Source organism: Mixophyes fleayi, chromosome 3 (genome assembly GCF_038048845.1).
Source record: "Mixophyes fleayi isolate aMixFle1 chromosome 3, aMixFle1.hap1, whole genome shotgun sequence".
In the NCBI taxonomy this organism is placed as follows: Eukaryota; Metazoa; Chordata; class Amphibia; order Anura; family Limnodynastidae; genus Mixophyes; species Mixophyes fleayi.
The window spans coordinates 328,156,328-328,176,638 of NC_134404.1; the positions used below are offsets into that span (position 1 = coordinate 328,156,328).

Genomic DNA, 20,311 nt, shown 5'->3' on the forward strand with positions numbered 1-20,311 from the left:
GTGTTAAAAAACAATTGAATGGCTTTTAACGCGGCTGCCTCTCGCACACCCTATACTTTCTCCAGACCTTCTACTGGAGCGTGAGAGGACCGTTTGTTAAAAAACCCGGAGCGTTAAAAATGGAATTGAATCGCGGTTAAAGTTAACCCGCTCGAAAATGATGAACAGCGTTAAAATGACATAACGCAGTCTTAAAAAAAATCTTGCGGTCAATTGAATACCCCTCATTATGTTCTCACCATTCTTAGCAGAATCAACGTGGATTTTTATTATTTACTGATATAACGATGATGTTTAATCCTATGTGGAGGTATTGGAGTGGTAATGTATATATATATATATATATATATATATATATATATATATATATATATATATAATGTCAGTAAGACACACTGTCAATATAATTATATAAAATGGACTATAAAAGAATAATGGGTAGGGATGACAGCCCTGTCCTAAGTCTTGGCTCCCTCTCTCTGTGTTGTGAATCCACAGCACCATCTAGTAATCTGCATTGTATGATCCTCCCGGCGGTTTGCGGGTAGCGCAGCTCTCAGTGCGCCCGGGCTGACATCAGCGCATCTCCGCGCCGTCTCCTGTGTTGTGTTATTGCTGCCTCCAAGCAGCGGGGCCGGAGATTGCTGGGGTAACAGCGAAACACATCAAAACATGCAAAAGAAAAAAAACAAAAAACCAGAAGCGCCCTCTTTGTCTGCGCTGCCTGCTGCACTGTAACAGGGGCCGGGCTGGTGGAGCGGCTCCAGCGCACCTCCCAGCGGTCACATGCCGGCCGCCTGCAGTCATTACGCCCGCTTTGGGCTGCATTGGCTCATATGGATGACACGCAAGGAGTTAAAGCTTCTTGTCCTCGCCCAGTCCTGTTATGGAGAGAGGCTTCCCCCTTCCCTGTCACCTCCCTCCTCCGTCCTCCCAGCGCTGGGCTCCCTGGCTTGCATCACTGGGCCAGGGCTCACTCGCCTGCTATTCTTAGAATGACGTCAGTCCGGGCCAACATTCCAGAACTGCCCCCTCCGCTATATAAAGAGGTGATGCAACTCTGTGTGCGAGAGAGAGTGAGTGGCAGAGAGGGGAAGAGAGAGCATCACACACTGTACGGCTGCCGGTGGCTTTGTCTGGCATTCTTCCCTACTAGCAGTGAGCAGGACCCCGCTGACACATCCCAGGTAAGCGGGGCTTCTTCTCCACTTACTACACACCCTGTGGGGGGGATTCTCTAGCGAAGTTCTCTGCTAACTTTTTCTTTTGTTTTGTAGTTTTTTTTCCTTCTAGATCCCCTTTGTCATTCCCAACTTTGAAACAAACTTCCATACACCCAGTGATTCCATCCCTGTCCCCATGATCCCCCTTCTTATGAGTCATTCAAATACTTTTATTTCACTTTTTTTTTTTATATGACTGCCCCCCTCTTCTACTAATAACTTTACGCACCGCGGCGAACAATGGCAAACTGTTAACTTGTTACAATGTTGCCACTTCTATAACTGCATCCGGGGACCTCCGCACTCTATACCGTGACCTAGTATACCCCCATCATCACACCCACCACCCTATTTACTGAGAGTTTCCCGTATCCTTACCTGCCCTCTCCCGAAAGTACAGTGCGCACAAGTCGTAGTAAATAGTAGTACTATGGTAAAAAGCGGGACTTTCTTGGTTCTATAACTTTTTTGGATTCATGTTAGTGTATTTGTTGGTTGTGGTTTATACTCTATTGTGATCGTTGTGTAGATGATACTTTACAAATAGTGGGTAATATAGAAATATGTGTTCATATGTGTCTGTTTTTATTTCATAGTTTATCATAATTATTATTATTATTATTATTATTATTATTATTATTATTATTATTATTATTATTACTATTATTGTTAGGAACTTGTAAGTTATTAACAGTTTTTCAGTAAATGTTCTTATCCGATACTTATTATAATGCGTTTTAGCGCAGGTTATATAACTTGGTGGATATAATGCAGAGTAGCCGCGTTCTTAGCTGGGTGGCCGGGGATGTTTTCGGACTGGACAGCCAGCACTCGGGCGCACTACTACGTCTCGCTGTTCCTGAAGGATTTCACTATTCTGATGAAACTGCCTGGTAATTTCAGTTCTGTTTTCTGCTTTTCACACTTATTGCCAAAAGGTGGCGTTAAATTCCAGTGCAAAAAAAATCTCTACTTGTAACTTAACGAAGTCTGTGATTACGCGTGGTAGGATCTGGATGGAGGACACAGAAGTGACCAGTGTTATTCTCCCCCTCCCCAAATAGCGCTAGAAAAGGAAGAAGGAAAGTTGTTTTATCAATTGGGAAAAGGTCCCTCTGCACTCAGCTGTCACCCAAAACAGACCCAATTTATATCCTGCCTCTAAAATCATACCCTTATTAAATACTCATGTAAAGCCATCCATAGATACTACAATGGGCTTAACTCTAGTAAATGAGAGTACCAACATTAGCTCACATAGATCAATGTATTATTTTTTTTTAAATTGAAAGCAAGTCTTACCAGGAAATATAACAGCCCTCTAGATTAGTAACAATGTCAGGAGTGACACAGCAGTATCTCCCCAGATATGACACATGTTTTATAACCATGTATGATAAAAACATAACCGCATATTGCACTTAAATACTCCTCATAATTTTACCAACAATGTATTCACGAAACACTGTTCTATGTGGAGAGTTTTAATTGTCCAGTTTAAGTATAAATAAAAGTGTAATGTTCTCTGTACTAATAGTTGTGATAACAAGACAAGGGAAAAGTGAAAGCTTGCCATAGATGTCAATTGACATTCATTTATCTTGACAGCTCTATTCGTAAGTGAAGGGTTGCTGGGTAATCTCTTTGTAGCAGATCTCCAGAAATGTAATCAATAAATCTTTATACAATTTTCATTTTACTTTGCGAAGGAAACAGTGGCTGGCAGCAAGATCACTCAGTAGCTGATAGCAGTAGGAGGAGAAATTATCTTCAAATCTGTACATCAGAAAATGATAAGAGGTTACACTGAACAACTGATCTTTTTTTTTATCAGACACAAGAAGACTATTTAGAGCTTCTGAAGGACCAACTATGGAAATGGGTTAATATGTGATCCGGTTTTTGAAAGTTAATTTGATTTGTTCCAAACTATTGTTTCCTCCAATGAGTGAAGTTGCATGAATACATAATTACTTCTGAGTTCCTGGTAGACCTTTGTTTGCAGGGCTGTGGAGTATCACTTTTGGTGTCATGAGAACAAGATGAGGAACTCTGGTTACGGTGTTTAATGTTTATAACCATAGCGCAAGTAATGGGGAATTTCAGTTTCCTTCAAATGCACAGATGTAAAGTTTTGGGGCTATGTTTGTCCTCCAAGTAAGAGATGGTCTGTGAGATATGGCAGTGTGTCTGTGGAAGACTACTTGGAATAGAGATACGTCTTGCAGATCTGTAGAGTTGTCAGTAAGTAAATGTCTGTAAATTTTAGGTCCTTTGTAGCAAATGACCCACAAGTTTCTTGATTGTACAAGTTTATAGGTTAAGGTTCCATAGTGGGAGGAATCTTGCGCACACCGGGTATACATGTTTAGTATCATAGGGACTGTGATTGGAAGGTGCCCCCCATTCTGTGTTGTGTTCAGACACGTATGACCGCAGAGGTTAACGTTGACTTAACCCTTTGCTGAAAGCTTTCTGTGTTGCTTAGGCACCGACTATGAGCAAGATTATAAGGTAACATCATGGGGATCCTAGTGGGTTAGTGCTGATATGTCATTTTTGGGGAGCATCAAGAATTTAAGTCTCCCACAAATCTGGAAGTTGGTAGAAGCTTAATTTGATCTGTTGGTTTAGTTTCTTGGTAAAGATGAATGAAATGTTTCAGGAAACTTCATGGGTTGGGGCAGGTTGTAGAGAAGTTTGCAACAGTTGTGCTGAGAAGAATGTAGAATTTGAAACAAAATTGTGTTTATCATCTTAAAATGTGATCATACAGATAAACAAACTTTGGTTTGAACAAACAAAAGATTTGCAAATTTCCTGAAAATAACACTGTTGGCTCAGTATCATCATCATCATCATCACCATTTATTTATATAGCGCCACTAATTCCGCAGCGCTGTACAGAGAACTCATTCACATTAGTCCCTGCCCCATTGGGGCTTACGGTCTAAATTTCCTAACACACACACAGACAGACAGACTAGGGTCAATTTTGTTAGCAGCCAATTAACCTATCAGTATGTTTGTGGAGTGTGGGAGGAAACCGGAGCACCTGGAGGAAACCCCACGCAAACACGGGGAGAACACAGTGATCCACGAACCAAGTGGTCTGTGGTCCACTCATCTCCACGCCTTGGTAACAGTTACCACGCTATAGCGAACACAGAGTGTATGGCACCTTCACTGCGCCACCGCACGGCTTCCTCTGATGTCATCCAGCACTGTAACCGCGTCGGACACGGCCGTGACCTGCCAGGATTCTAACCCATGTGACCAGAATATTTCCATCCAATGATCTGCAAAGCAGTGTTTTCAAATAAATATCTAAAGCCCCCAGCTTACAAAACAAAATAATTTGCTCAGAAAGTAGTTTATAATTTCTATGTATTTTTAAATGTAATCACATCTCTCAGATGAAGTTCAGCAGAAGCTCTGTTAGTTGTTCTGTAATAATCAGGAATACAACAAGATTGTATTGTTGATACATTTAAAATCCTTTAGTCAGCTATCACCCAGAGTGATAGAGTTGGCCTATTGGGCAAGTGTGGGTCAGTGGCTTGTTGAGCTGGGGGGCAGGGGGCATTTGCCCCCTGGTGCGGTCCCATAGTGGGCTACCTTGGGCTGAGTCACTGGGCTATCTGCATTTTATGTTCCTTTAAAATGTTCCTAATAGGCAGCTGAGCTTAGTCTCGCCCCCACTGGGCTAAAATTTGCCAGCCAGTCTGTGGTGCGGCTGATGTACCAGTGTTCACTGCTGGCATATTGTAGCTTCTACCTGCATGTGGGCAACTACCCACATATTGCGACAATGCACTGGAGAAGTATTGTTAAAATTCACATTTGGCACCAAAAACACAAATGTCTGTTTCTTTATGTAATAGGGATTAGCATTGCTTAGTGGTAAATCAGAAGATGCTGTATGATGGACTGATTTGACTTCCTGGGTTCTATACAGAATCACACGGCTTAAGAAGTTTTACTATTAGACAATTATCCATTCATGCGTGGGAAGCCCCAGTTGATGTTTACAACCTGCTCTTGGCTCTGGGCTCAGCAGTGTAGGTGGTCTTGCATCCAGAGGATACAGTATATGTGCCTCATTTAGAGTTGGACGCAAAGTCCATTTCAGGCGCATCCTGCACATTTCCACTGATGGGGCATGCGCAGTAAGCAACAGTTCCGTCTGCTTTTCAGACGCAGTGTACACTGCGACAGCTTGCGTCTCAGTACGAGGGAAAGGGTGGAACACGTAGTTATATAGGCGTGACCGTGAATAATTCCGATACTATGGGCGTCTACCTGCAAAGACTACCCTAGTTGGATCAAGACTCAGGCGGAACACACGTCAAACAAGACAGAAAAAGTGCGTCAAGAATTAGGTGGCGCAAGTAGTTAGCTAGCTTCAGGAGCTGCTCGCAGCTCGGTAGGGTATTACGAGTGGGACTCAACTGGGGTTGCTTGCCACTCGTATTACCCTACCAAGCTGCGGCACACTCCCACTCCTACACTTCCATGTAAGTCTAAGTTGCACATTGCATCCGACTCTAAATCCAAAAGTCCTATGTCTCTAACTTCAAGTTGTAAAACAGAAGCCAATATTTCAGATGACAGCATTGAATTATTTTGTTTAACCCTAGTTTGCTCCGACATGACTACATATGGGGGACTTTATAAATACAAATATCATCTGTAAAATAAAAATTAAAAAAAAAAAATTAAGTGAACCTATCTGAGAAATCAAACCAGAGACGTAACTTAAAATTTTAGCGCCTGGGGCAAGAAGGAAAACTCCGCCACCCTTACCCTCAATCTTGACCAAATTAACCTAAAACATTCATAAACTGTGACCCCCCCCCCCCCCTCCCTCCAGCATTGCGCCCTGGGAAGTCGCCCCTCTCGCACAGCCCCCTAGTTACTGCCCTGAATCAAACCACAATACAGTAATTTGACCGTACAGACTGCCCTATCTGGGGGTATGGGGAAGTGACCTGTTGAATTGTTTAGGCTTTGGGGATTAAGGGAACTATGAGTAGATTCTGGGACAGTGTGTATTGGGAGCTTGGCTGTGTGTTTACGTATGTAATGTATATTATGGCACCTGTGCGAGATTGGTAGAGACGTAGCTGGTGTGTTGTAGTGTTGGGTACTGATTTGGAAAGGAGCAGTTGTTGAGAGTACACTCAGAGAGGAGCGTAATATTAGTGATTGAGGGATGGGGAGTTGTTTGGTGGTACAGTGTCCCCCCTGCCAAATGATCATATACCTATCATATTACAATGGGAACATTATTGCTGTTAGTGATTGAGTTATAATTAACAAGTCATTATGATTTTTACCTCTCTTCAATCTTACACTACCTCTTGTTCTTAGCTATTCAAAATAGTGTGTGTAGATATATATATATATATATATATATATATATATATATATATATATATATATATATATCTATATATATATATCTACACACACAATTTGTATAATCTGGCAATAGAGAGCATTAAATGCCAGCGAAGCCGCCTTCAAAATGCATTTGCGTTTGACATTCAGTGGTAATGATCACTTGCAGTCTGGAGGAAGGGGGGGGGGGGGTAGTGAATGGAGGATACTTCACTGATACCCCCCTCCCCTAATGCATCCACTTGCAGTGAATGCAAGTTAATGGAGTTGGCCAAAAATCAGCACCACAATGCAATTTTTCCCATACGCCAATACAAGTGCTTTTATGGCATTATTCAAACCAATGGCTTCCATTCCCATACTAGTTTATTGACTTTACTAGCGGTAAAGAATGTGGATTTAATGCCTAGTGGGTAAGGGGCACCAGACATCTAGGGCTAGCATATGGTATATAGTTTATAGTATAAGTTATATACCATGGCATGTGAGGGCAGCATACTTTGCACCTGTGACATCTTACATTTAATACACTAGTTCCTCGTACAGCGACGTGGGGAAGTATAAAATCTCATCTCACAACATTTTCCTCAACAGCTAATTACATTTGTCACTGGTGACTTCAGGCCCATTACACAACCCACCAGTGGATGACACAACACAGGTTGAGCAGAATCCTTTTCCTGGGACACATAAACCTGTTTCCTGGTTTCATCAGTGGAAGGAGAAGAGTCTGTGTTCTCTCCCGTTTGGTAATAGTGCAGGGTCAGGTCGCTCTGGGTCAGTGCGAGGCCGTGAACTGCTGACTGTTTAACATTAACCTGATGTCCTCATGATCTTTCTGTGTTGCTGATCGATTTCTTCATGTGAGGAAGTTAGACGTACAGATGTCACAAGGTCGGGCGCATCTGCCAAAGGATTGATAACGTGGACACTTTTTTTTTTTATTTGTTCAGATATGGGGATAATTTTTTTTTTAGCTGTGTTTAGAAATAAGATGTCTAATGCGAAAATCTGATATATTAGTAATAATATAGGGCTGTGTGGTGGCACAGTGGTTAGTATTGCTGCCTCACAGCACTGGGGTCATGAGTTCGATTCCTGATCAGGTCCCTATCTGCGTGTTCGCCTGAATTTCCTCTGTGTTCCAGTTTCCTGGTCCCTAGTGTGTTTGTGTGTTAGAAAATTTAGACTGTAAGCAGCAGGGACTGATGCAAAATCCCTTAGAATTGTGTCATTGCGGCTCTAGTTCTGGGTGCGGGAGGTTGACCTACTTTCCCAGGAGTCCGGGAGACCTATCCAGAATTCTGGAGTCTCCCGGACATTCCGGGGGAGTTGGCAAGTATCGGCAAATCACTGTATGCTACAGTGGGACTACAGTTTGAAGGCTGGGACTTCTAGTACCATAGCTAACAGATAGCCACAAGTCTCCTAATTCTTGTAGTGCACACTACGGTCAGCGCTATCAGGAAATGCTTAATTGGTAATCTGACACTAAAAATAAATCAGTCAACTTCTGTAATTATAAGCCAGAAAGTGCTATTAATACATCTGGTGAACTTTGTAATGTAAGCACAGACAGAATCTCTGAACAGGAGTTGTTGCTGACGTATTTTATTACTGGGGCAGAAACTTGTGGCGTATGATTCAACTCGCTCCCGGTGTGTGTGATTTTATTTTTGTTATTTTTTTTTATTTTTTTTATTTTTTTTATTACATTTATTTTTTATAAAATCGTTTAGCTGTTAATATTGTTTTCTCCCAAACTTCATACTTGTCATCTGGGTAAAGGAGGTGTCCACCCACAGATTACATTTTTAGCCACCAGCCTCTTCCCTCTGGCTAACAGAAATGTGGGTCCCCTGTAATTCGGGTTTCCTATGCCTCACTGGCGCCCCCCACAGGGGAAGAGAAAGCACAAACAGTGTTTAGCCAATAGCCAGTCTGGAACAGGAAGCTCTAAATCGATCTTTTGTCTCCATATACACAATGGTCTTAATTGTCCTGGCAGCACTTACAGGAATGATTTTAATCACTTGCACACATTTCATTGTTTTAAAGGAACGCACCTTGGTTTCACTGATTTCTAACATTACAGTGGAGGCAGCCATATTTCTTAGTTATAGAAATGTAGCCATTCCCAAGTGCTTTATGTATGCCGCTAGCTCATAGTGCGTTCCCAGGCGGCAAATTCCCCAGCGCTGCACGATGTTGAGATACGCTAATCTTTTCCTTAAGTTGTAGGTTTCAAAAAGGATTGTCCGGCTAAGTAACAATGGCATTGTGGTTTTTTATTTTGCTTTTAGAAAAAATGATGCTCCAACATCCGGGACAAGCATCGGCTGCCGAGGTCAGCGCAACTGCTATTGTCCCGTGTCTGTCCCCAACCATGACATTTGCGTTTGAAGACTTCACCAACTTAACGCCCCTGGTCAAAGAAGAACTGAGGTTCGCCATTCAGAACAAGCGTCTTTCTGGCCGGCCCCCGTGCACACTGGACAACGTCATTGTAGCGGAAAGACCCATAGAGATGTCCTTTGCTAAGACAGAGGTATGCTTGTGTTCCGGCTCTTGTGTAATAGCGCAAATCACTGTTATTCACAGCAGCCAATCAAATGTTAGCTTTCATCAGCCCATTACAACTTGGAGCGACAGCTCTAAGTTGTAAAATCCTTTTCCGTGCAGACTGCATCGTGTTGCATCACCAGGCTGTCCACAAAAGGAAGAAGGATTGCACATTTACCAAATTCGTGTAACCGAATGTCAAAACCAACTTTTTGTCATTTGTGGAAGTATCCTGTACTCTGCACAGCTAGAGCTGTGTGATTTATATGTGGATGGAGGGGAACACAAATTGTGTCACACTACATCACAAAAAAAGGCTCGACTGCAAACTTGCTTTGGATTTTTAAAGAAATTGCTGAGGATTCAATTAGAATTAAACACTGTCACCCCATATGGTGTGACCAGTGTTTGACAATTCTGCCTTGTCGGTAAAGAAGTCTTATTGTGACAGGAGACAAGGGATAATTATACATGCACCATCCATATACAGGAAATAAGCAAGTTATGTGTGAACTGACAGCCACGTTACTTGTGAATGGCGTACAGGAGTATTATTACTGAAATCTATCACTTCTCAATACCAACCTCTGCGACGAGCAACAGTCTTACTTGCTGCAAAGAGAAAAAAATTTCACTGGCAAGAGTGTAATGTTTTATACTGGAGAATATCCTCCATAGTCTTGACCTAGACTAATGCCCCTTACCCACTCACATCAAAATATAATATATAATTTGTAATGCAAGTAAAAGCTTGTTGAGTATGGTAAATAGAATTCATTGGTGCCAAAGGCTCCGTACCCACTAGCATTTGCACTTGTGATCAGGAGAATTTTTGTTGCGGTGCAGTGTTTATGGAATCTGCACACTCTACTTGTGTTCCTGTCCTATTCACAGTGGAGGCAACTGTATAGTGCGACAGAAATATGGTCCATTAATTTTAAAATTTGTGCCATGACTGAGCCATTGACCTACATAATTGGAAGACTTAGCTCTAAGAAGTTTTGGTTCATCCCACACATTGGCTACTTCCGCTGTGTATACGACAGGTGCGCTTCAAGTGTTTGCAGATATTGCAGTAAGGTTCAAATGTGAGCTACGGCCCGCGTCTTATTAAGTGTGCCACTGTCCAGCGTCCTGGGATGCTGATCAACAAAAGTCACCTCCCAACATGAATGAGCTGAAAACGTGTAAAAGTGAAGCCGTCTTTGTACTATTCTGTATATAGGACCCTCGGGGAGTGATCACTAGGCAGCCTCTGCTCTCTGTTTCTGAAAATATCACAAACCTAAGCAACATTGTCCTTTTCTTTTTCCAGTTTGTACCAGAAGAAGACGACAGGAAAAAGAGGAGAAGAGAGAGGAACAAGGTTGCAGCTGCAAAGTGTCGAAACAAAAAAAAAGAGAGAACAGAAAGTTTACAGAAGGTGAGAAAGGTCACACAAGTCGGCACACGTGTTTATTCCGTGTCTCCTCTCAGAAAATAGACCGCTGACCTCAAGGTTGACGCATGGCTTGCCAATGAACGCAATGTTCACTGTGATTTCTCTCCTAGCCACATTGGAGGCAGCCATTTTGACAATGGGGGTGTGGCCACACCATTAATTGGCGTGGTTAACTCCTGGGGGCGTGTCTAGCGCTCATGAAGCACTAGGACAGGTCTGACCAACCTGTGGCGCTCCAGGTGGTGTGAAACTACAAGTCCCAGCATGCTCTGCCAGCTATCAGCTGGCTATCTACTGGCAAAGCATGCTGGGGCTTGTGGTTTCACACCACCTGGAGAGCCACAGGTTGGCCAAGCCTGTGGCCAACCTGTGTACATAAATTCGTTCATTGCAGAGCAGCAGTGAATGGGAGATACATCCCAACTTTCCTACCACGAGACAGATATGACCGTGGTAGGAAAATCTGGACTTTCCTGCCTAATTGTGGAGGGTTAGGGGTGCGCTATCACTTTAACCATCAATGAGGTACAAGTTTTCATAGGCTGCATTCTCAAAATGGCTGCCTCCATAACTGGCGGCACCACAATTAACACAATACTGTGACTCAAAATAAATTGTCAGAAAGAAAAGTTATTTTATTCCCAGAGTTTACTTCATGCCAAGATCAGAAACTCGTCTGCTGTGTCATTTGTTTCTTCTAAATTGTTTCCTGCAGTGTCTATTTAAAAAAATGTGGATTGTATCCATAGTGAAACCAGAATATAGGAATTATAATACACATAATTCCTTTCACATGTCCCGTTTTAATGTCGTTCTATAAATTTAGAACATGCATCTACTGATCTTTTAAGGGCTTGCTTACACAGCGCCACCTGCTGGCAGTATAATTTATCACAGGATACAAAATGAACGTTGCTTTCAGTCAGACGCGCTCTGCATTTGTGGCTGTTCTGTTGGATAAGTTTAAGACGTGCTATTGATGTTTCCTTGTTTCTTTTCATCAGGAGTCTGAGAAACTGGAATCTATTAATGCAGAACTGAAAGCCCAGATTGAGGAACTCAAGAACGAGAAGCAACACCTAATATACATGCTGAACCTCCACAGGCCCACCTGCATCGTTCGAGCCCAGAACGGGAGGACGCCGGAAGATGAGAGGAACCTTTTCATTCAGCAAATCAAAGATGGGACTCTCCAGAGCTTAGTGACCGAGGGAGTGAACTGAGCATCTCGCTCTTGTAAAGAAAGTAGAACTTTGAGAAACTTCCTGAAGCCCCCAGGGGTCGGAGTGCACCATACCCCTCTCTGCAGGAAAGGGCTGTCTGCCATTGGGTGACCCTGGTTAGCAAGTGAAAGGATGTATCATTTGCTATGTGTCCCGACTGGTGTATTGGAAGCCGTAACAAGCCGTACTATACCGTACGCCTTGGGGAGTGTCACTAGCATCAATGCACTAGCTATTCGTGTTTTCCTGGAGCAACACTATGGGCTTTTCTCTACACTCTGTGCAATTTTGTTTTGTATTTGTCGCTGGAAGCGGTAAAATATAGGAAACCATTGAAGTGTTTTGGAGGCAAGGAAGAAATTGCTGCTAAGCAGCATAAAAAGTTTCTGTTGAAACCCCTGAAAAGTATTTTAGGAAGATGAGAAAGTACGATGAACTGCCTTAACCTTATCCATTTGAAGACATTTGTTCACTTTTATTTATTCTTGAGGACGACTTTTTTGTTTTCATAATCTCTGTTAGGTTTGTTTATCGTGAGGCCACCAAGAAAGGTGGTTGTCAGACTCTTAACGTGTTTAATGTTGTCTAGACACAGTGGAGGCAGCCATCTTGTGGTCTGGACCAATATATATATATAGCCTATCTGCTCGCTAGTGACATCATTAGCTCTTAACGAATCGATAGGCTGCATTCTCACTGATGTTGGTTCAACCCACAAAATGGCCGCCTCGGTCACTTTCAACCACAACTCTTTTAGTATTACTGCGGTCACTTACTAAGCGCGTTGCCGTGGCTTTGGGAAGCAGTTTTCCCAGACGGAATCTGATTGACATCACAGCTGATTTGCTGGCTGCTACATACACCATTAGGGTACAAAGACAATACAGGGGAGCTGTGCCCAGAGGCACAGACAAACAAGGGACATACACTGTCATCAGACCAATGTGATCTCCAGAGTATTTTGTATCTTGCAAGATGGTGAAGTCTTGCATCGGGAGATTGAGAAATTATAATGTATATTGTTAAAGTGAAAAAAAAATTCTTCTCAGAAGTCAATGTCAAACAAATTGTAAGCGTGCGTGCGCACAGCATGCAGTAGTATCACATTAGTTGTGAAGCAACAGGCAAGTTAGGCAATACACTTAGTTTTGTGACTGCAACACAAATTTCTTAGTGCCGCTCATCTATTCCCGCATGGAGTGTCGAGCTTGTGGATCTCTCACAATTCCTCAATAGCAAAACATTGGAAAACAATTGGCCACATTCAGCTTTGTCACAATTGACTCTGCGCACACCCATAATCCCACAGACCGCACACATTTTGGCCACAGGAAATCAGGACAGTCAAGGGGTGAGCTTGCACTTTAGCGGGGCATATAGCTAGCGAATGGCTCACCAGTTATCACACAATAGCGCATAAACCAAACATTACATTTACACCTACTAGATGCAGTTTGTTTTTAAAACTGCATACGGCTTGGGGTGCTGTGTCAGGCACCTCCTAAACAGTCTTGTGAAATAGACTTTTCATCACAAAGTATTAAAACTTGAAAATGGAAAACCTTTAATCTCCAGTCTGTAATGGTACCAGTATGAGATTTATGGCAGATTGCTGGATTCTGGGATCTGTAGTTCCACAAAAGCCATAGAGCCGCAAGTATTGTAGGCCCGATTATATAGGAATGATGCAAAATAATGTTATGCTTTTCAGGATATCACTAGACGGCCAGCTTGCTGGTATTAAAATATAAAACATTAAGTTTCTATTGAACAATCGAATTTTGCAACCTATTATTTAAATGTACAGGATACATTGAGCCAAAATTACCTCAGACATGACTTCAACACACACATGGAAGAATATACACCAGAAGCCACTGACATGTATGTGATTTTTATATTCTGTAACAGAACTTTTTTAATGCGTGTTAGATGGATCAATATTTCATTATCCTGCCCTTAGTCTGTGTTTAAACTTGTGAGCTGGAATGATTGAAACTGCTAAACTGGAACTAAACACACAAAAAAAATGATGTGAAAGTTGAATATAGTCAAGCCTTTGAAAGATATTTCGATATCTCTTAGCTGATAGGAGTCTGCCAAAATGTTTTGCCAAGTGAGATGTAGGGATAGATTTATCAAACCTTCTAAAAACGAAAACTGGAGGTGTTGCCCATATCAACCAATCGGATTCTAGCTATTGTTTTCTAGAATGTACTAGAAAAATGAGAGCTAGGATCTGATTGGTTGCTATAGGCAACACCTCCACTTTTGCTTTTTAGAATGTTTGATACATCTACCCTATTAGTGTGTTGCAAAAACTGATCATGGAAATATTCTGTGGTTTAAGCCTGTGTACATTGCTGCTAGTGGACTTGTCTTCCCAGACTTGGATTGTGAGACTTTCACAGAAATATGGCAGCAAGTAGTGAGCAACTTGTTTTGAGTAAAAGACTGTTTTTGACAGCCAGTGAAAGGCGAAGCAGTACAGCTCACTCTCTTGCAACAAACATTTTTTAATTTTTTTATATTTGTTTTAGTTCCTGTTTTGACCCGCCTCCTCTTTTGAATGAAGCCAGAATGCAGAGTGTTTATTTTTTAATGCTTCTGAATAACTTTTTGTTTAGGTGCCGAAGGTTGGCTGGTGTGTAGCGCATCTATCTCCTGCACCACAGCATTTAAGCAACAAAGATTTGATGATATTACACGTAACCTTGAGTGCTGTGCATCTATATAACATAGTCATCTAGATGTCTAATTTTTTTTTTAAGTAGATATTTTTTTTTTATAACTAGAATCTAGTATCAGGGATGTCTCACAAATGAATTTCATGAGTGTTTTAAAAATTTACATTTGTTTAATGTCACCCATGAACACATCTCTGTTTTCAACCAATCATATGGTCCCTACTATATATATATAATATATATCCAAATATATTACATGTGACGCAGGCGTCGTGTAATTTAGTTTGGCTTTTGTTACTCCCATGTGTTTACTGGCATGTATGTTAATCTTGTTAGCACTATATATGTATAAATATATATATTTTTTTCACTTTGTGTAACATCTGCAGGTTCAATTATCGTCGTGGTACTAAGTTTTAAACCGCTCACGATATTACAGATGTGAGAGGAATTGCATGTTTTAATGTATGTTCAATGGCAAATTATCAAAATTAGGTACTTCAATGCCTGTTTTATATTATGAGGTTTTTTTTTCGTGTTTTTGATACTTTAATAAATATATGATTCAAAACTATTTTACTTTGCATGGTCTTAAATTGCGTGGTGGTGTCTAAAATTAAGTATAAATGCTCAACTAACTTTCATTACCCCTGGCATTATTTGTGATATTAATTGCTAAAACAGGGATAATTACTGAACAGTAAATTAGATGGGCGGGGCTTATTGCATGAGGGGGGGGGGGCTTGGAGTGACAGGTCTGTAGGTCTTGCAGTAAGCTCCACCTACATCCCAGCCAGCATAACTGTATGCCGTTCTTGGTCAGAAAATCCTAGACCACATTTGGCTTTCACTTTCTCTCTTACACACTCTTCCCTACTGAGACATACATACAGGTAGGGGCATTTCTTATACCCTTGTCTGTTTACACGCTGCCATTAGGGCCCCTCAATGGATGGCCAATGTGACTGCTACCTGCATCATAGGAAATACAGCAGCATGACTCCAGACCAGAGGGTGTGGGCGTTTGCTGGGCGTGGCCATCTGTCCCAACTTCAAAGCCATCTACCTGTCATTCACTCTACAGCACCATCTGCTGGTCACATAGTGGATACAGTCGGTGAGATTGAAAATTAACACATTCAAACAACAAGTTTTATTACATTTGTAAAGCAGGCGTTCAATCTGTTTTAAGCCCTTTCAGCGCCCAATGAGGACCCTACATTTACAATGGTATATCGATCTTATGCATGCCCGTTGCTAAAATTTGTGTAGAATAGAGAATTTGTGCTGTGTGGTTGGTAAGCCTTAATACAGGTATATTACCAGGAAGCAAAAGCATGAGACTGTCCCTTTAACTGACATGTGTCAACTATAGTGCAATATGGTCAACAGATCAAAGACTAAAGTAGGAGATGCACAGATTAGCCCAGTCAATTTTTTTCATGTATAGACTCCGCCTTTAGGCAAATAAAAGTGCACTTATGGTGATCCACAGTGATCACATGGGAGAGCCGCCTGTACAACAAATCTTCCTCTATACACATAACCATCACTCCACTACAATGGAATATTGTACAAAGTATAGGAATGTCTGCCTGCAACACCTATCCTAAAAGTCCTTCCTTGGTCTTTTGAAATAACTAAATAATTGGATATAGAATTTCATGCTCATGTGAGGTTTCCAACCTTCCCTTACATTTTTTATCCCTAGAAACAGTAGGTGCAGGAGGAAAACAAGGAGCGACAGCCATATTAAGAAGAGTGGAAGATTTTGCGTTCTAGGACGCCATCATCCTTTCACGCATTTGTAGCAACTTGAATACCCCTAAGAAAACTTGTACAATTGAGACAGGCCCCCAAATTCACTCCGGTCCTGTCCATGTAGCCACAAATTAGGACTGTCTGAGTTTTCGGGAGGATTGCAACAGGAGATCCAATTGTTGGAGGATGAAGGTGACAGGAGACATCATTGGTCTTAGTTTATTTCCTGGTAAACTACTGTTTTATTCAACCCTGCCATGAAGACACCCGATGGGTTGAAGTCAGGACATATGGTGATATATGGTCAGCCTCAGACAAGTCAAATGATCTTATTTCACTTTCTGTTCTGCTAAATGAGGACTGACTTGAAAGCACAAGGATGTGATATAGCTCATGTATCAGTGTAATGTCAACCATGATGTTGTAATCTAGAAAACATTTCATAATGACATGTAAAAAAAATGCCTTCCTGATCCACTGTGTATCCAATTGTTTCTTGGGCACAGATAAAATATTAGAAGGATGACTTGGCAGAATACCGGTCTGCTCTACCCATAGGCAAACCGGGGGGGTTCCTAGTGCCGGGAAAACCCCCCTCCAAGCCTGGGCCACTGTATAATTGAGGTGGCTGGACCCTGCCCTCGCTTCACACAGCTCTGCTTGAAAAGAGAGAACTGCGTGCACCTAACAGTAGCCCACACAGCATTGCCCATGTATATTATGGGGATAGGAAGAGTTGGAGAGCAGCCAAGCACTGTCTAAAATTATAGCCATGCCCCCATGCATGCTGGTCATGCCCACTGGCGGCGTGGTGTGGAAACCCCCCTCTACAAATCATGCGTTTGCCCCTGCTACCCCCTGTCTACCCGCTCTCACCCGATGGTGGCCCTCTCTCTTTCTATCTGGTCCCGCTGTAACAAAATGGCATCTCTCTCCACACCCCCCCCCCCCCCCCCCGATCATGTTCCCCCTCTGGTCCAACCCTGCCTTTGAGCCGCCCCTCTCCCGATCTATGCACTCTGGGCGGGCAGAGGTATCCCACTCCTTAATCACCTCACCAGATCAGCAGTTTTGTGATTTAGAAGAACTCCTTAGTCTCTCAAGGGAGAGGTTTCATCAATGCAGATCCAGCACTTGCATCATACCGTAAGAGCCCAAGCGCAGACCAGATCGCCCACTGCATTCAAACACCTATGTCTCTCTGGCCCCTCCTCGAAAGGTATCATATCAGCCTTATATAATGCTCTACTACCTCTAACTGCTAATGCTAAAGACCGTTTTCAAATGCAGTGGGAGACAGACATGGGGGAATCCTTGGACCAAGAGGAATGGTCAGACATTTTTGTGTGGACGGAGCGCTGTTCCATCAATGTACACATCAAATGCGTGCAAGCTGCTTCATAGATGGTACTATGTCCCCACCAGGCTCCATACTATCTATCCGCAGGTAAGAGCTGCCTGTTGGAGAAACCATGACCATAGTGGCACTTTTTGGCATATATGGTGGGACTGTCCCAAACTACGTCCGTTCTGGACCGCTGTCATCACCTTTGTTTCTTCTATCCTCAAAGTCTCCATACCCTCAGACCCCAAGTGTGTGCTCCTTCCACTACCTGTCCCAGATCTCCTCTCTCATACCCATAAACTGTTCAGACACATTGTGAGTGCAGCGACTTGTCGAACATCTGCCTCCTGGAAGAGTCCTATACCACCAGCCAACACTCCAATTGGTCCACAGACGGGTGTGGAACACCTGGAGCACATCACCAGCATCCTGAGGGGCTCCTCCGTATATTTCCACAAATTCTGGAACCCATGGGCCTCATATCATAACCAAACTACTCCGTTTCTAACCTTTCTCTACTCCCACTGGCTGCTCTACCATGCTATTGACTTCTCAACCCCTGACATGGCTCTTATCATGTGAACTCTGCCTTTATTCACACTGCCAAACCCCCTCCCAAAAATTTTTCTTTCTCTCGCTCTCTACTTTTCCCACCCTCCCCCCTTCCTCATAATATGTTATAAATAATATGTTATAAATACATCATGTAGACTACTTCCAGTACACTGAGTACCTTTCTATGTAAGAGACGTTACAGGACGCACTCACTGTCGACGTTATACGAAGCTCTCCGATATGAAAAAAGCCCTTTACCTGTTTTTACATTTTTAATGCTGGATAATTACTTATTTATGTCTTAATTTATAAGTGATGTTCTCAATAAACAGTGTGTAAAAAAAAAGAAAAAAAAAAGCATGAAACGTTACTTAAGAAAAGAAGGTCTCTATATAAGTGTAGATTTTAACTTTAGACACTTCTTTTTAATTCATATCTCCCAACTAATAATAAAATTATTTGCAGAGGGTGGAATCTGGTGTTCGAGGTAGTTCGATGAAACTGCAAATTTAAAAAAATCAATACCTACGTTCGGGAACACAAGTCCTCAATCTCCGGCAGTTCAATGACGCCCATAAGGATTCCCTGCTTTCAATAGACAGCCTGGCTGACAGGCCTAAATGTGGAGGTGTTGCCCATATCAACCAATCAGATTCTAGCTATAGGTTTCTAGACTGTACTGGATAAATGATAGCTAGAACCTGGTTAGTTGTTATGGGCAACACGTCCATCTTTACTTGTTTAGAATGTTTGATAAATCTACATCCCAGGTTCTAAAATTGATGACCTAATGAAGTCATTCCATGCTCTGATTGATACAACAGATATTAGAGATAAAGAGACACAACAACTACATCTTAAATTTGCCAACATGGAAGATAGGGCCAGAATATATAATATATGCACCAGGGGTATCCAGAGACGATTTTACAGAATGTTTTATACAGAACCTTTCTAAATCTCTTCTGTTGAAGCACTAGAACCAACTATTGATAGAACTCACAGGCTCCTCAAACTGAGACACTTCGCTGATAATATTCAGAGAGATGTCTTACTATAATTCCACTTCTTTGATCTTAAACTAATAACAGCTTCCAGGGCAAAACTTGGACTCTGACTACTGCAAAGATCTTCAGTTCTATTCAGATTGGACACAGATTACTTTGGTGAGATGCCAAAAGTTTGGTCCTGTTAAACTACTCTATCTAGTATTGCCAGGGATTTCTAGTGAAACTCATGGTCTTAAGAAATGGTATCTACAAATACGACACTTTTTTAAAAAACACATACATGGGATTAGTAAGACAGTCACACTTATCTCTGAATTGTACTTTGCATCTACAAATCCAGAGGCAGAAGAGAATCCTAAACATGTTTCGTTGATACATCAGCTGCTCCAGAAAGTATGTTTTACACCAGGAAAAGATTTATTAGCAGGATTAAGGCCATTTGGTTCTCTATAGATGGCTTATAGGAGGATTGCACAATTGGCCGATAAATAACGTGTCACATAAGCAAAATTATCTGCAGAAAATAAATTACTAATTCAGCAGGGCTCCAAATTCTTGGAACAGCCTGCAAGAATACATCTGGGGCGAATAAAGGAAAGAGCATTGACAGAGGGCACCCAGCCATCCCTAGATAAGATCAAAGCATGTAGGCAAGGAGAGGTTACACACACTTAGTTTACCCCCATTTGTCTGGAAACCAGTATCTCCTGCCTAGAAACTCTTTCTAGGCAGGAGTGACTAGTTTTGGTGGTCTGCATTTTATAGTGGCCTTCATAACAGGGTCGGCATTGAATAAAAGTATGCATTGTGTTTTGTTAGTCGTAAATAGAATTCTCCCTCTATTCTATAAATATCCCTAGGATGCTCTCTGCATTCTATAAATATCCCTAGAATGCTCTCTGTATTCTATAAATATCCCTAGAATGCTCTCTGTATTCTATAACTATAGCTAGGATGCTCTCTGTATTCTATAAATATCTCTAGAATGCGCTCTGCATTCTATACATATCCCTAGGATGCTCTCTGTATTCTATAACTATAGCTAGGATGCTCTCTGTATTCTATAAATATCCCTAGAATGCGCTCTGCATTCTATGAATA

At 41.9% G+C, this 20,311-nt stretch overlaps 1 protein-coding gene across 1 annotated transcript; it reads left to right on the forward strand.

The window, feature by feature from the left end:
* Positions 1-955: 955 nt before the first annotated feature.
* On the forward strand, positions 956-15,113 carry ATF3 (activating transcription factor 3). Its single transcript, XM_075204225.1, has 4 exons — positions 956-1,187; positions 8,930-9,174; positions 10,504-10,611; positions 11,634-15,113. Exons 2-4 carry the CDS (start codon positions 8,935-8,937, stop codon positions 11,850-11,852), a joined length of 567 nt encoding a protein of 188 aa, XP_075060326.1. The 5' UTR covers positions 956-1,187; positions 8,930-8,934; the 3' UTR covers positions 11,853-15,113.
* Positions 15,114-20,311: the final 5,198 nt, after the last annotated feature.

Excerpts from the sequence above, each read along its gene's own strand:
- ATF3 (XM_075204225.1), top strand. The coding sequence starts at position 8,935 with ATGATGCTCCAACATCCGGGACAAGCATCGGCTGCCGAGGTCAGCGCA. Across the intron at positions 9,175-10,503 it reads TGTCCTTTGCTAAGACAGAG|TTTGTACCAGAAGAAGACGA; the intron begins GTATGCTTGTGT and ends TTCTTTTTCCAG. Across the intron at positions 10,612-11,633 it reads GAACAGAAAGTTTACAGAAG|GAGTCTGAGAAACTGGAATC; the intron begins GTGAGAAAGGTC and ends TCTTTTCATCAG.